The sequence below is a fragment of the Notothenia rossii genome, assembly GCF_949606895.1.
Source record: "Notothenia rossii genome assembly, chromosome: 5".
In the NCBI taxonomy this organism is placed as follows: Eukaryota; Metazoa; Chordata; class Actinopteri; order Perciformes; family Nototheniidae; genus Notothenia; species Notothenia rossii.
In genome coordinates, this window is record NC_136903.1 from 15,487,053 (window position 1) to 15,503,887 (window position 16,835).

General features: G+C 39.6%; 2 protein-coding genes across 4 annotated transcripts; one reads left to right on the forward strand and one right to left on the reverse strand.

Annotated features, from left to right (window-relative positions):
- Nucleotides 1-52: 52 nt before the first annotated feature.
- aagab (alpha and gamma adaptin binding protein) lies at nt 53-2,983 on the forward strand. Of its 3 annotated transcripts, none has more exons than XM_079684680.1 (10): nt 53-225; nt 519-709; nt 797-893; nt 1,006-1,095; nt 1,211-1,294; nt 1,382-1,461; nt 1,633-1,732; nt 1,886-1,990; nt 2,106-2,155; nt 2,435-2,983. In XM_079684680.1, the coding sequence occupies exons 1-10, from the start codon at nt 132-134 to the stop codon at nt 2,519-2,521; spliced, it is 978 nt and encodes a 325-aa protein (XP_079540806.1). In that variant the 5' UTR covers nt 53-131; the 3' UTR covers nt 2,522-2,983. The 3 variants fall into 3 exon arrangements, with proteins under 3 accessions (XP_079540806.1, XP_079540805.1, XP_079540807.1); XM_079684679.1 differs by having other exon boundaries at nt 1,886-1,989; nt 2,096-2,155; XM_079684681.1 differs by having other exon boundaries at nt 1,636-1,732.
- A 462-nt stretch (nt 2,984-3,445) lies between these two features.
- On the reverse strand, nt 3,446-13,786 carry smad3b (SMAD family member 3b). Its single transcript, XM_079684678.1, has 9 exons — nt 13,274-13,786; nt 10,448-10,641; nt 10,206-10,340; nt 9,911-9,985; nt 9,763-9,813; nt 8,134-8,346; nt 7,874-8,011; nt 7,633-7,777; nt 3,446-5,225 (listed from the first exon to the last, which is right to left on the reverse strand). Exons 1-9 carry the CDS (start codon nt 13,474-13,476, stop codon nt 5,102-5,104), a joined length of 1,278 nt encoding a protein of 425 aa, XP_079540804.1. The 5' UTR covers nt 13,477-13,786; the 3' UTR covers nt 3,446-5,101.
- Between the last annotated feature and the right edge of the window lie 3,049 nt (nt 13,787-16,835).

The window sequence follows — 16,835 nt, forward strand, 5'->3', positions numbered from 1 at the left end:
AAAAAGAAAAAAGATAACTTGTTTTTTCTTTGCACCGGAAGTGACCGTTACTGCGGCTCAGTAAGAGTTGAAAGGTTACCAACGTCAGGCAAAGCTAGCAGCTGAAGAAGCTTGTCCTAAATAGTGCAAAAATGTCAGATTCAGAAGAAGAAACGGAGATTACTATTCCATGTGTGCTCATCACAAGCTGTGACAGCAGCTTTAAAGAAGTGGAGCTGATAAAACGTAAGTTTAGCTCATCTCAATGTGCAGGATTTAGCAAACTGGCTAACGTTAAACAAAGCTAACATACTCTTAGCATAATACATGACATCTGGAACAGTCAGTATGTTGCTAATGCAGGTTAATAACCACATGTCTGAGGTTGTTAAGCTAGTTAGGGATTTATTTGTTGTTGTGGTGATACATAAATAGGAGCTGAAGGAGGTTGCATTCATCTTTCTTAGCGTCTAGACCAAATGAAACCAGGTTGATCTAATCTAATGTCTCTATTTGTGTCTCATTTATTACATCCTCAGAGATCATTACTCCGGATACTTTGCCAGAGCCGATCAAGCAAGAAGAATCAGTAGCCTGGTATCCATGGATCATCAACAACAAATATTATACAGCGGATGTCAGGCTATGTGTTGTGCCAAGCCCCTTTCAAATGTCATCGGAGATTGCACAGTCCATGCAGGCTTTCATCGCTTATTTCGACAGTACAGTGGTACGTGAGTAATACTTTAATCATCATCTCAACAGTATATCCTGTGATACATGTGTAATGATTATTATGTGTGCATGGTGTTTACAGAAGGATGGTCTAGAAAAACTACATACTTGGATATCAGTGGTGGAAGATCTTACTCCAGAGGTGCTCATCCTGGTGTGTGACAGAGTCTGTGAAACAGGTTAGTACTCCAACTTTTTACGACCATTTTATGATGTCTTTAGCCTGCAGAAAGCAATCGAATACAATTTAGCAGTCCACTACATGCTTTTGAAATGTCATTTATATTCAAGGGGTCACCAGACATGAAGCACAGCAGTGGTGTTTGGCTCATGCCTTTGAGCTGGTGGAGCTCAATCCTCAGGAGTTGCCAGATGAGGATGGTGAGTTTTAAAGAAAGCAGGAATTCCAATGAAATTGCATACACTTGTATAACCTTTCTTCACATGTTGAATAATTGTATTGTACTCATACACATGGTCTTTGCTGTCTGATCAGATGACTTTCCAGAATCCACTGGAGTAAAGAGAATTGTTCAGGCTCTCAATGCCAATGTGTGGTCCAGTGTGGAGATGAAGGATGGTGAGATGACAACAACATTACAATATCCTATTCCATGTTCCCCAGACTATTTAATATAACTGGTATCGGGTCACCTCTATTGGATAGGGCACAACCAGGGCTTTGGTCTGATGAGTAGTTTGGTGGCTGCCAGACACAACAACCCACGCAGCTGTCAAGAACCACAGGTCAGTTGTTGTTTCACTATTCAATTCAATTGATCTTAATTTCACTTATATTTGTTATTATCTTTCAATGTATTCTTATTAATTGTTGTGTTTCATCAATCCATTTTCACTTAAATGTAATGTTCACGCCGTGTTTGATAAGGCATGCTAACCCTAGCTCGTTTTCTATAGCAGTCTTCCAGCTTGCCAGTAGAGGGCTCAGTTGTTAGTGAAGAACCCAACCAGACAGAAAGTACTTCCAACACAGAAACGCAGGTGGAAACAGTAGTTGGTAAGTTAACTCCTCATACAATCTTTTTTCCCATACATTTGAACTCCTGCTGGCACACTTTTCTCTGCTATGTTCACCCAAAACATCAGTATCTGACTGATTAAAAGTTGTATTAAATGTTAAGTTAATATTCTCTTTTGGTGATCCCCTCAGATTCAATGACTGATTTGGACATCCAGGAACTTGCCAATCTAACAGCTGGAGATGTAGATATGGATAACTTTGAACGTCTCTTTTCCAAATTAAAAGAGATGAAAGGTAATTGGGGAACAAAAAGGGCATGTACAACTTGCAGGATGTTTGTACCCTGCTTCTATGTCTACAGCTGACGCCGTTCATGCTGTTTTTGTTTTCTCTCATTTCGAACTTGCAGACAAAGCTTCCTCATTACCCCATGAGCAGAGGAAGGTGCATGCAGAGAAGGTAAGCCACTGTATTAATATAACAAGACACAAAGACTAGCACCTGTTCATGTTCTTAATCTGTGTATCCTGGATGTATAAAGTATTTATCGTCTTCCATGATATTGTGAATCACAAACAAATAGTGTCTTCACCACTTCCCATCCTTGTCAGATTAGATGAAATATGAAACGTTTCAGTAGCTATGTTTTAGTTAGATCTCTTGTTTGACTTAATCAATTGTGTAACTCAACATGTTTATGTAAACTTTATTACTATTTACACTAAATCTTGTTTCCAGGTAGCAAAAGCGTTTTGGACGGCCATCGGTGGTGATGATGATGATGATGATGACATAGACGGGTTATCATCGGGAGAGGAAAGCTAAAAGCAGCATCCTGTGTCTCTTTTCTCCTGGTCCCCCTCCTTTCATGGGGCTCCAATAAGATCCGGCACCCTTTGACTTGCTTCTTGTACCAGGAAGGTGGATATGCTTACAGACTATACAGAAGGCATTGTCATGTTTAGAAAGGTGTGATTCTTAAAAAGAAATGATTGCAATACTGGTGTGTAATGAAAAGCAGTTGAATATTTTGATAAGGGAAAGAAGTTATCCAAGCCCTGGGTCCATCTCTATACTATGCTATAAGGTCAGAATGGACATCAGCACATGTTGGTGTCGCAGTGGGAAAATCATTTAAAAAATAATGATGTGGTCTTTGATTTTATGTGTATGTTCCTTGGGTACTGTTGTCACATATATTTGCAAGTGACATAATGTGCCTTATCCCTAGAGTTGTAAGACATTTAATGCACATTCTGTTGAATCAACATAAACATTTGATTTTAATGTTGTTCTCCTTTGTGACTGTGGCACATTTATTGTAAGCAGAAGACTGTTTCACTTGGGTACACACTAGGGCTGCTCAATTATGGCAAAAATCATAATCTCGATTATTTAAGTCAATAATTGTAATTGCAATTATTAAATGCGATTAAAAAAATGTGAACAATATGTTTTTAACAGTTGATTACCCTAAACTTTAAGTATAATTTAACTGAAAAACCAAAATAATTATAAAAAAATAATCGTTTTATTTCGATTACGTTTTCGTAATCGTTGCAAGCCGTAATCGCGATTAAAATACGATTAATTGAGCAGCCCTAGTACACACAGCTCACCTCATCCTTAGACTCATTCACAGATCAGAAAAAAACCTCTTTCAGCACCGAAACTGGACAATAATCAATCACTGGGCTGTATTGGACATTGTAGATAGTAAGTAAGAGTGTTGAGCATTGACTTGACATCTTTTTACTCAATTGCAATTTATTAAATTATTTTCACAGTTAACAAAACAATGGTCATTTGAGAACAAATAGCATACATGAAAAAACATGTACATAAGACTTGGAACAAAAACCACCAACTAAGAATATCAAGGAACAAAAGTACTGATACAGATCTACCAACTACCCAATGCACTGTAGTTTACAGTATTTGCGTTTACCACCGTGTAACAATCTAAAATAGATGACATGGTGACTCAGTCTTGTGTACCGTAAGTAAGTGCAGGGTAAACATGGTGGCTTCAGAGACAATGACCAAGGAAATCGAGCATATTACACATGCCTAATATTGTAGCAATGTACATGTAATATGAGTATTCACTGGACAAGCAAATTACCACGAGAACTTAAGCTGTACACTGATCAACACAGTCAATTGGAAGTGCATTATTTACCAACAATGAGCATCGTGTACTACTGGCTAACAGTTGGTAATATGTGAAGAAATCTGCAATAATGTTTTTACTCTACATGCCATCTATGGATAAACCACAGCCATGTTGCTGCTGGTGAGCACCCCTCACACTGAGGTCACACAATCTACATTCAACCAATTCATTATGATCACTCAAACTGTAAGTCATAGTCTATGTCCACAATATGAATATCAGTAATAGCTGGTAAAGTAATCCTACGTGTCACAGTTAAGATCCAGTTGACCCAGGTTTGAAAAAGCCTGCATTCAAGCAGGCCAGGGTTTGGGTCATTAAAGCAAAGTGTTTATGTGAATCTACTCATGCCAGAGGTCAATCAGGTCCACTGTTTCAAGCACTGCACAACTACAAGAAATCACAAGCTATAAATATTTATGTACAATTATATCGAGGCAATACAAAATATATATTTCCATGCAGGACAGTATGCAAAAATAACTTATAAAATGTCTCTTTCATTGAGCAAAATAGTTTTCATACAAGGGTTCTTTTCAAGAAACAATCGTGCTAATGTCTATATTTTGTTTAAAATAGAGAAAATTCCAATTACATGAGCAATCAAATAATTGTCACTTCATTACCTACAGATAAATCAATATGGGCAAAGTACCTTGTACTTAAGATATTAATTAAATATATTCTATGTAATCACTACTCAGAATGACATTTTCCATGTTAATTTATGGTTCGATGATAAATAAGCCTCCTAATTCAGTGATTACAAAGAGTGGTACTGGGACACTGAAACACCAGTGAGGATAGCATCATTTAGCTAATTCATAGAATCAAATGTTTTGAAACATGTTAAAAAGGTGACCAAACTGTACCATAACTTTGGATCAAACATTTCAATCTCCTTTATAATCAAAATTAGAGCACAGCATAGACGTGATGTCTGAATGAATAATGATTAAGTCTTTTGAAACCTATTGCAAATACCCTGTGGTTGAACACATGAAAACAAGACAGTGCACAAGTCCTAAAATAACCATCAAATGGAGACACTACACGGTACGGAGGAAAGTGCTATCGATGTGAGGTGAAATGTTAGAGACAGCGATGGAGGAGAGTGATGAATGGTGTCTCTTTCCATATTATCTCGGAGAGACGCTGGGGTTTCCCTATGTGGTTTGTGATTAAGTGTGGTATTGGGAAGGAGGGTTTCTGGGAAGCATGGGCTGCTCCTAGGACACACTGGAGCAGTGGATGCTGGGAGATCCCATCTGTGTGAGGACCTTGTCCAGCCACTGCAGCGGGCCGTTGAGATGCAGCTCTATCCAGCAGGGGGTGCTGGTCACTGTCTGACGCCTGTAGGGAAGGAGAGGGCAGCACAGTGTGTTGGTACTAAGAGCTTGACATTATTAATGAAACTCCCTTATAGCCAATGCATAGATACAACACTCAATATGTCTTGCCTTGGATGGCTCTGACACTCAAGCCAACTCTACAGGCTATTTCTGAAGTCATTGAAGTTTCTATCAGAGATGCTTTCCTCCAAGGTGTTGCCAGAAATATATATATAACATGCAGCACTCATGCTTCAGTGGGAATCCCCCTTGCAATGGGTGTCTGAAATGTGTTCAGCTCCCACTCCATGTCCCCCTCACCAATGCATGCCTGCCGCATTCTTGCTTCGTTACTCAACCCTCTCTTGCCGACTCACAGCAGCCCCTCCCCCATCTCCCTCCTCTTCCTTTTCAAGTCTGCTACCTTCCCTGCACAACACCCCTTGATTTTTTTCTAAACCCCCAAAACTGATGTAAATTGTCCTGACCCTAAACGTCAAGGCCCTGGTTGCGGTCCAATAGTCCATTTAGCTTAGGAACCTTCCTAACCGAGTGAAATGACCCGGAAGTACGTCAGTGGCAGCCATGATAAGTGCCGTTCAAATTGTCTAGATGATAGGAAAGGAGGTTTCAAACTTCCTTTATAACCTCCTTTAGCTTAGGAACCACTGGAAAGGAGAGGAGAAAATGCTGGCCCACAATGCCTTGCGGGCGGCTGCAGCATTTGCCGTCACTCAAGTCGGCTGTTCACGGAAACAACCGATTATGACCGAGAAATGATATCATGAAAGTTACGGTGCTTATTAAGCATTTTAAAACGTATGTGGTAACTTGCCAAAGTGCTTTGTTTTGAACGTTCATCAGTATTATAATCAAAAAGAGAAATATAAACGTTAGTTTTTACTGAAATGATCAAACAAAGTCAACATTTCACAGTCTTTACTGAGCTGTGGGGTGTGTTCAACTTTTAAAAGATGTTTGAATGGTGACACAGTGATAGATGTTAAGGACTAACGTTTATAATAAATATATTTGTATTGATTTTAAGATATTTTCATACAATCATACGTATTGGGATCATTTGTATTAATGTGGACCGGAGGGAGAGGGTGACGAGCATAAGTTTCACTTTCCTTTGTACTTCAATTCCAACTTTGGTCATGAAGAATATGTTTCTCTGTTTTCCACGTTCATAAAGCATAAAGCAACAGCATCAGAGCACGGTGCAGGGTCTCTCGTTCTTATTATACATCCATGTTGTAGTCCGCTCTATAGAAAAATGTAGTTTCCATAGTTTCCCCACAGCAGCAGACGCACATTTATGACGTCCGCTGGCGCATCATAAACACGTTGGATAGTGAAAGTGCATTCGGATTCTCTAAAGTACTCTTCTAAGTCCTTTTGAAATCTCCTATCCACTATCCCTTAACCCCGTGACGTTTCACACAGAGGTCAAGGGATAAACGACAGGGTTAGGAGCTGATTTTTGGACTATTGAACCGCAACCCAGGTCCCCTTTTATTCTGAAACTCGGGGCACACAGCTTAATGACACTTTCATGTCGTATACGTAGGTTGTGCAACACACTCATGAAAGCAAGAAGAGCACATAAACCAAATGTTTACTGATAACTTATAACAGGCTGGGACAAAGACAACATGTGGACTGTGTGTTGAGGCAGAAGCTTTATTCCACCCTTTAAAGCTGAAATAGGAACCGCTAATTAAACACTTAACTAGGGATAGGGTTTTTACACTACTAACAAAAACAAAATAGAAGGTTAAGTGTAGAGGCGAGAAGAGAAAGGGACATAGCGTGTCTACTCTTGGCTGTTAACTGCTTTATGTGCAGTTGTGTCTGCAGAATGACATGTTCGAACCCTGAAGAGAAGGGCAGGTTCGCAGAGGGCCCGCTTAAGACCCCCTTAAATTCCCTGTCTCCCCCCACTCCCTCGGGATTACTTATTACTTTGGGTTTATCCAAGTACAAAGTTCACAAAGAGAGAGGAAAGGAAAAAAGCTATGTTGATGTGGAAGGTTAGAGTCAGTTGTTGGGTCAGTTAAATTGTACTTTTGCCCACTGCTTTAAGTCTAGCGCACTATATTACAAAAAAATAAGAAATTCTGAATTGACAAAAGTTGCTGCCCTTTTCTTATACTGAAATTACTTTTATAAACATTTGAAAACATTTGAATCATTCTAATATGGCAAGCAGCACATTATATATTTGTCTTAGCAACTTACTCGCACTACATTTGAACTGGTTGACTTCAACGCCTTCTGCACTATTTTCTAAGCCTTATATAGTTGCATTAAAAACACATATTGGTCAATAACATGTATATTTAAGAAACAACTAATGTATTCATATTATTGTAATTGTTATATAATTATAATTTTCTTAATTTGTTTGAAATGTATTTATTTACCTGTACTCAGCTCCCCAACCCTTTACAAAACTCATGCGGATGGTGCACATCCTGGTGAGTTGGTAGACGGCCTCGAAGCCCTGGTTAACTGACTGAGCGAGCAGAGCAGCAAACTCCTGGTTGTTGAAGATCTTCAGGTTGCAGCCTGCAAAGAAAACCATTTATTTTAAGGCTTTGATAGAACTTGTTGCTTTGCTTTGGTCATTGCCTATGGAGTTTGTGATTACCCTCTCATGCTAACCTGGGGGTATTTTGCAGACGGTGGCAGGATGCCAGCCATAGCGCTGGTTGCAGTTGGGACTCTGGACAAAGATGGAGCTGTCACTGAGACACTCTGCAAACACCTCTCCACCAATGTAGTACAACCGCACGCCCCTTCCTGGAAGAGGAAGAGAGAAGATATTGGCTCAGCGCATACCTACCTACTGATCACGTCAAGTTCAAATATAGAAAGAAAATGAGATCGGAGCTCATGTGGTTGCTTTGAAATAAGAAGAGTACCTATGTGTCTGCGTGTGAGCTCTACGGCTGAGTTGCGGTTGACGTTGGACAGCAGACCCAGGCAGAAGCGTTCAGAGTTGGACGGGTCTGTGAAGCCGTCCACTGTGAGGGAGGGCTGGGACGCGTGGAAGGTCTCTCCTACACGTTGGTTCAGCTCATAGTAGGAGATAGAGCACCAGAAGGCAGACTCGCAGTACGTCACAGGTTGTAAGTCTGTGTGAACAGAGCGAGATTGGAGACATTAGCTGAGATACAAGCTCCAGTCTATGAGAAAACATTTAGCAATTCATGAGAACAGTTACTGCTTTGTGGTCAAACAACCATTTGATTATGAAGATGCACACAACTGATAACGTTCCCCTTTGATTTATCTTCAAAAGCTCTTTCCCACGACCCTCATGGCCCCAGCCAGGAATGGCCAAGACATGACGTACATGTTTATTTTTTAACGATGACCTTCTGGTGGCTTTCCATATAGATAGAATAACCTGGCAACCGAATATTATTATTGCATTACCTTGAGCTGTCTGCTGCTGGCCTCTTCACAGACAAGGACAGACCATGGACAAAAGCTGCATTCATACCACGATTACTCTGTTACTGTCCTGAGGCCATGCCTCCCAGACGCTGTACACTGCTCCTGTGCGTTGCTCATCTGTCTCCCTCACACACGCTAACCCCTACAAGAATATTATAAATATTTTGTGGACTACTATAGTTGTCATCGTGTCCAGTTAGGTAGGAAGGACTATTGTTGTAGGACGATTCAGATTCAAAAGGTCTGAAGTATGGGTTTTATATATATATATATGATCTTTCAGTCACAACTACATACTGCTTGCGTGCAAATAAAGATGAACCTCCAAGTAGGGCTGGGCAATATATCGCTCATATATTGATTTTGTGATACTGTACTGGATACCATGTTTGCTTTGAATCTAAATACTGTAATATGGCATACATTTTATGCTGGTATTAAAGTCTGCATTACAGTACATAAAAAAAAGAATGTCATTTTCTAATGTATTATGTGTCTTCAAGTCATTATATCCACATTACTGATGATTATTTATCAAAAATCCCAATATGCAAATATAAAATAACCGATAGTCCACCCTACAAAATTGCTGCAACACCAATATTGAGGTATTTGGTCATTTTGAGATATGACATATTTGTCCATATGGCCAGCCCTACTTCCATGAAGCCCTTTATGTCCTGCTATCTTTCCAGTAGCACAACAGTTTATCTAGGCAACTCTTACGCAGATGTTTCTATTGACATTTCAAGTTGTTGCACCAGCGTTTAACTGAAGGTAATGACAGTCACAGTTGAGGGTTCAGTGGTTTAGCTAATGGTTTAGCCTTGTGTAACGAATACACAATTATTCATGCACAACCAATGACAACTGTGCAAATCGAAATTCAAACCTGTTTGATGCTAAAAATGGTGATAAGCAAACAAAAGCAAGAGCAAAATGTGTAACCTAGTAATGACTGATACAAATGCCAGTTTGTTGAAAAAGGCCACGGTATACATAATAGTATACCTTGCATAATGTCAGTTCTACTAACCAGATAATGAATGATATGCTCTATAAGTCAAGCTGACCCCCGTGGTTTTGCTTACCAAGATTGGTGGTTGTGGGTGACACAGGATTGGGCGACAGGCTGGGTGAACCTGAAATAGAGTGGCCATAGAGGTTTGGTTCATGATCCTGATAAGGCATAATGAGAACAGGACGAGCTTGTGTTGTGTGTATGTTCATGTGACTCACCTGTGTCCATGCTGTGGTTGAGCTGGTGATCATTTGTCTCACCATCCTCACTCAGATACCCTGGTGGGGGGGTTTCTAGCAAACACACAAGCAAACACAGACACATGTGAAGAACTGAGCATTTCAAATGTTTGACACGTTTTCAAATGCTAAAACAAGTTTTTGTGAAGTAATACATCCTTTACTGCATTGTGTGTGTGTAGAAATGTTAGGCACAATCTTGTAAAAAATCAAAAAAATCAATCCTGAGAGACTTTTAAGTTCTGTGTTGAAATAATGACGCTGTCCTCCTCACCGGGAATATAGTTACTCTGGGGCTCAATGCCAGCAGGAAAGTTGGTGTTCTCCGGGATGGATGGGCTGTAGTCATCCAACGAAGGGAACTCTTCAGGGATATCTGTGTGTCGTGGTACTAAGACAGGAGGCAAAACTGGAGACACACAGACACTTTCTTTAAGCACAAGTTCTCTATCAACATAGCCAAAGCATTATTTTAAATACAGTAATTAGTGAAGTGTAGCAATTAACTGCACTCACTTGGTGTCTCCACCCTCTGGTAATGGTAAGGGTTGACGCAGACCTCATCCTTCTTGGTGTGGAAGGCATATTCACAGTGGTCCACAGCCCTCAGCTCATGGTGGGACTGCAGGTCTGGCCAGCGCCACAGGCGACAGTAGATCACATGAGGAAGACCCTTTCTGTGGGACACCTGGAGACGCCCATCCAAAGACCTGAAAGAGACCACCAAAAAGACTGTAGTGGGACATGCTGATTGAATTGAATCAATCCATGTGATGCATTGCTCTAGACTCTGCTCAGTTATTGTCAATATCTTTTTTAAATTATAAGATTTTCTAGTAAATAGATATATCAACATAGGGCAGAACATTAAAACATTTGACTTATCTCACACAAGTTAATTTTTTTTCAGATATTCCAACAAATCCACCAGCCCTTTTCCACACAACAGCACCATGGAGGGAACTATCTGCCGTCCGAACCATCCGACAATAACCCGATATTCCAAATAACAATTTCTGACACGTAAAAAAAGGCTATTACAAATCGACAGAATTAGTTTAATACTGATTAAATGGAACATGTTTTTCATTTAAATAAAACATGGTCAAAGTGGATCTTTAATTATAATGTGATACTGTCAAACTTTATTTAAAAAATGGTCGTGCCTGTAAAGAGAGCTGTTTGACAATGCTGACAAAGCTATATGCCACTGAGACCCTTAATATGCCATGAAACTCAAATGACCAAAAAAGGAAAGCGAGGACTGTAACAGATCCCGGACCTCTCCCCTCACATACAGCTCAGTGTGGTGATGGCTTTCTTCCAACTCAACAACAGTTCAGCTCATTGTTGAGCTGTCAGAGGAGAAACATTTGGGTTTCATTCTTTACCATGGCATGGCCTCCTGTGAAGTATGTCAGAGAGGACTTGGGGTTTAAAATGAACTGCTTAATGCTAGCTTTGTGCTGGTTCCAAGGTGACCAACAAGGCAACTTACAGTAGGAAATCCAAATATCATAATCAAGAAAACTTAAAGCAACGTTACTTTGTTATCATTATGTCTCGGAGGAAATAACATGCATGGCAATGACATTTAAATTGAAAATTTTGGTGCGATTTATTTGGCATGATGAAAAGCAGGAAGAAAATAATTAATGGCTAATGTCCCTGTCAAAACTGTGATTTAGTACTGATCTAAATAGGCCTCAGAATTATGCATCGCTTATTTACGACTTGAATTGACGTGTTTTGTGACATTGCGGACATTACTGACTTACAGAAGCATTCCATCAAGAGCACAGACTACAATGAGCAGCCCTGACTCATCTCAATGACAAGAGACACCTGCAATAACAAATTACAATTCCCTTTTTTTTAATCTACAAGGCAAATTGGTAAAGAACTTTTCAAATGTTCAAGCACGGAGAAATGGATGTTGTCTACTGTTCATGAGATATCACATCCACGAGGATGACACCAGGGGATCGAAAAACATAATGCATTCAGCCATAGATATCACAGACGTTAAGGCATAAAAGAGATGAACAAAAGAATACAACAAGCTCCCCAAGCTAAATGGGACAGGTAGTAACAGTACCAGGGAGATTAAGGCAGTTTGGTGCCTCAGGACAACAGTCTCAGGACCCGTCGAGGTTGAACCACAATCCAAACAGTGGCCCACGCTATTGCTTTTTAGAGTTATTGAGAAATATACATTGTTTCAACACAAGCAATAGTTCACAATGAAGAATTGATTATGTATTTGCAGTCTACTCTACGACGTTGTTATGTCTCTTATCCAAGTTATCATTGAGTTTGGTAACACATTTTATTTTTATTTTACATTTTCACATCTGGATAGGTCAACTGATTTGGAAGATTTAAGGCTAACACTAAACTGAAGATTTAAGTCAGTGTAACTACACTGCAAACTATTTGATTGCCATCTGTCAACCAATTCAGTCCACTGAGAATAAAACCTGTATGCACTTTCCTGCACAACTCCCAAAACATCTACCTCATATTGATCATATCTGAATTTCTGAGTTTAGAAGGCCCATATGGAGAATCCCAAACTGAGCCCTTATTCCAACTCTCCCAGAATACACACTGTCTCAGTCTAAACATCCTTTTAAATGTTGAGATGACCTCTGTTCAGCCAAACCAGCCCTTCTGCTCCTGATCATCACACTTGAGGACACACTTGTTTATGTGGCACTATATTTACCACAGCTACCATATCAGCAGGTGAAACTTAAGACTTTTTTACCCCATATGTTCATCACATTCCTTCAGTTGCTTGATTTGTTAAAGCTGGTCTACTGGTCATACTAGTTGTGCAAACAAACGATATAATATGACACAACAGACATACATGCAGAGGGGCATCAGTCTTAGCAACGTTAAGTGATACTTTATAAAACTAACTCTACTGCAATAGACGTAACACAGTTATAATATATCGGTATGTCAGACTAATACAATTCCAATTGGTAATTACCTGTTAACACAACAACCTGAAAAGCTAGCAGGTTGCATGTATCAGCTAATGTTAGCTCACATATATGATTGTTTATAGCCTGAGCTAACTAACAATGCACGCAAACCCCACTGAATACAATCACATATGTTCTCTTTATCAGCTAAGTTGTTGATTAATTTGTCAAGTTTAACGTTAACAATGTAACACATTATACTGCTGCACAAAAAAAAGGTATAATGCTTCTAATATTAGCTTAAGCTAACTAGCAAGCTACTAAGCTACCGTTAGCTGTCATCAGCATTAGCTTGCTTAGCTTAGTCAACTGTGAGGCAGCTAGTTAGCTGTGTTTGTGTCCTTACCTGGGTATGGTTATGCATTTCGTGTTGACATTCTGTGTTGTGATGGCTTTTTCCAACTCGTCTAATTGCCCTGTCTTTTTCAACTTCTTCACAAGACTTTTGACAGCCTTTTCGCACCATTTCTCCTCTTGCCCGTTCTGCTCTCCCTTCTTCCAGCCAAGAAGCCTCTTCACGATTGGAGGTGTGAACGGCAATATAGACATTTTAAATTGCAACCTACACAATTAGTTTCAGTTCTCTGGTTCAGTTGCCAAAATTGTTAACAGTACAGTTATCCGTTTATATAACAACAACTAAGATAGCTAGTTAGCTTAGCTAGCTAAACTCCCAGACAGACGGGTCTCTGCCGGGGACTCATCAGCATCAGCAGCAGCAGCAGCAGCAGCAGCAGCAGCGGCGTGCGTCGCTGGCTCAGTCCGATTAAGTGGTCCTTCTGTCGGGGGGAGCAGCTCCTGAGCCCGGCTGTCTCTCTGCCCCTCCTCCTGCTCCTCCGTCAGCTGCTCTGTCCTCCACCTGCACCCACCAAGTGTAGCAAGACTATTTTTCAACACATTACACCACAACTAAATTGAAAATTCATTTCAATCCATTCATTCAATATTTATTATGTGCAGCAATATAAATGCATCATCACTTTTTCGACTTATAAAGTCAGGATTTCTAAATTCAGTCAAAATAATTAAGCTACATGCAGTGATAACACAGTTATCTGTGATAAACTATATAGTTACAAAACTGGGTAGTGATGATTTTCTTTTATTCAGAAACAATATGTTTTTTTATTAATTTAATTACATTTTGTATTATATTTTTCTTTGATGCAGGTTATCATTGCCAGTTATTTAAAGCCTGTTGGTTTTTGCATCTATTCAACACAGCCAACTCATAACTCAAGAAGTAAGAAATGGAAAAAATGTTGTAATCAGAGATGTGACAAGACTGAAAAGTGATCCAAGTTTTACATTTACTGTGTCCATAAATAGAAGACCCTTAGAACTAATCCCTTTCATCCCCTCATAAAAGTGATTTTATTTCACCACGGATGCATCTTTCCAGACATGGAAGAGGAAGGTGACTTTGCATTCACTGGTGGTATTTGGGGTTATATGGTGTTATTGATAAGTGCACCTCATGGGCATGGCTGCTGCCTCCAGTAAACAGTGTGCCTGTGCTATAAATATCCATATCCAGGAGCATCCCCCTTTTCCTTCTCTTTATTTATAACCTCCATCAATGACTGCTGTCTATTTTAAGAAAGTATTTGGCATGGCTTCTTACTTCCTCCTTATATAAATATTATAGCTATCTTGGCAGTAGCACCTGCAAATTATTTATTTGAGGATACTTCATAGCTTTATGTAAAACAGTCAGTTGTGTATCTAAAAGTATACCAATAGTATACACTGAGGGCTTACAATAAAGGCTGCTAATAACAACTATTTTCATTATCGAATAATCTGTGGATTATTTTCTGGATTAATCATTTTGTTTACACAATGGTATACAATAGTAAACCATTCACAGTTTCCAGAAGCCAGGAGGGAAAATTGTCAGTCTGACATAAAAACATTTAATTAAACTAAATTAATTCAAATTAATATTGCTTATAGGATAGTGCCAGCACATATTGATACATATAGAATATACCAATGTTGTGTTCACATTGGAGGATCTAAGTTGTTGGATACATGTTGGGTCAGAAGTCTGTTTAACTTATTCAGTGTTTGAAATATAATTAAGGAAACAGGCCGGAGAGCTTTCTTTCTTTCTTTCTTGTGCTCTGATGATCTGCTCGAGGGCCGGCACCTTATACTGCCAGGGGACCCGAGCTGGACAGCTGGCGTGAAGAGTTTCTGCGTGTCGGTGTGTATGTTTGTGTGTCTGTGTGTGCGTGTGTGAGGGACAAATGGGGGGGTGTTGTAGAACGTGTCAGACAGCGGGGCAGATGGGCCGCAGCAGGCTGGAGAAGGTCTTAGAAACAGAGAAAGAATGATTTCGGACAAAAGGCACGACGGCTGTGTGAATAAGTAATGACTTCAAACAATCTGATGGATAACAATGGCATTGTGATGGAGCACTCATGGGCTACGTGGGAAACAAGCAGGAAGGGTGTGCAGGGGCCCGATCAGCTGGGCTGCTGTCACAACAATACTTAGACAAGGATGGAGTAGCAATTAGAGTAAATTGCCTTTTGTGTGTCCATATGGGCAAATTGTAGGGGACATTTGAACTGTTATAAGACCACTGAATTCTTATAAAGTTTTGAAATGACTGCACATTTTAAATCATCCATGATCACAAGTTTGCCATAAACCCAAATGATATAGGATAAATGATAGTTTGCATATTGTATGATATGCAAAGATCAGAGTAGCTCATATTTATCCTCTGTAAACCTGTAATCGCCTCAGCAGCTAATTGCAGTGTGTTAGAATCAGACAGTTCAGCACAGCCCAAATTGGGTGGGGTCCGGTTCTCTCTGCAATCTATGCCTCCTTTTTAAATCTCCCTTCAGACTGAAAGCTGTTATCTGTTGCTTGCAGCCATCAATCTCTCCACAGACAGTGGCACCTACAAATCTGGGGCCGTAGTGACCTCCCTCCTTTCACCCTCCCTCAGGCCTGAACCAAAGCACAGGCTTGAGGGAGGGGCAATCCTCTGTCTCCTCACTATAATTCTCTACATTCTGTGTATTTAATTTATTTTGCGTTTGTCTAACATGATACCTTACTCTTTTCACCTGCAGATATTAAGTCGTGTATTAACGGATTTTAAAAGTTGTAACTGATGGCTTAGGGTGATCCCTCCAATGAACAGTCGTGCCGTAACACTTCTGGGAAAGGTTAGCCGAGCAGCTGGAACAAGCTATTTATTTATAACATAAAATGAACATTTACACTTGACAATATGACAGTTTATGAGAAGAGGAGAACCCATGTCTTATTTAATAGATTTAAGGGGTACCAACATTCTAGCTGTAGGTAGAAACCAGATTATTGGTTTTAAATGATTGGATTATATCTATAAAGCATCAGTTAATTATATAAAAAATAGTGATTTAAACCTTTTATAAAGGGTGCCTTATATCTTAGTGCAGGGCATTTCGTTAACTATACTAAGGTTGTTGTTCTTCACTTAATCTGCATTATTATCTAGAATATTATCCAGATGTAGTTTTCAAAGTTGTGAGCAAATCTGTGACATATGTTTGAATGATCACATTAACCCATGAAATTCACAAATTGGTACCCTGGATGAAATACAACTTTCAACAAGATAGATAACACATCACCACCTAGTGGAGAAAATATGTTACTACATCACCTAACGCTAAACCTTCATACAGTTTTACACTTACATGATCGGGATGATTGTGTTGGACTTTCGTGACAACATTTGATACTGTTTATGCGACTACTACCTGCCAACCTGATTAATAATCTGAAGGAAATCTTTATTCTTTAGGCATTTTATTCAAAATACATTTTGACATTTCGCAGTTGGAAGGGCAGTACATAACACGATTGATAGCTAAATTCCATGTAGCTGCTTTATTTTTCAG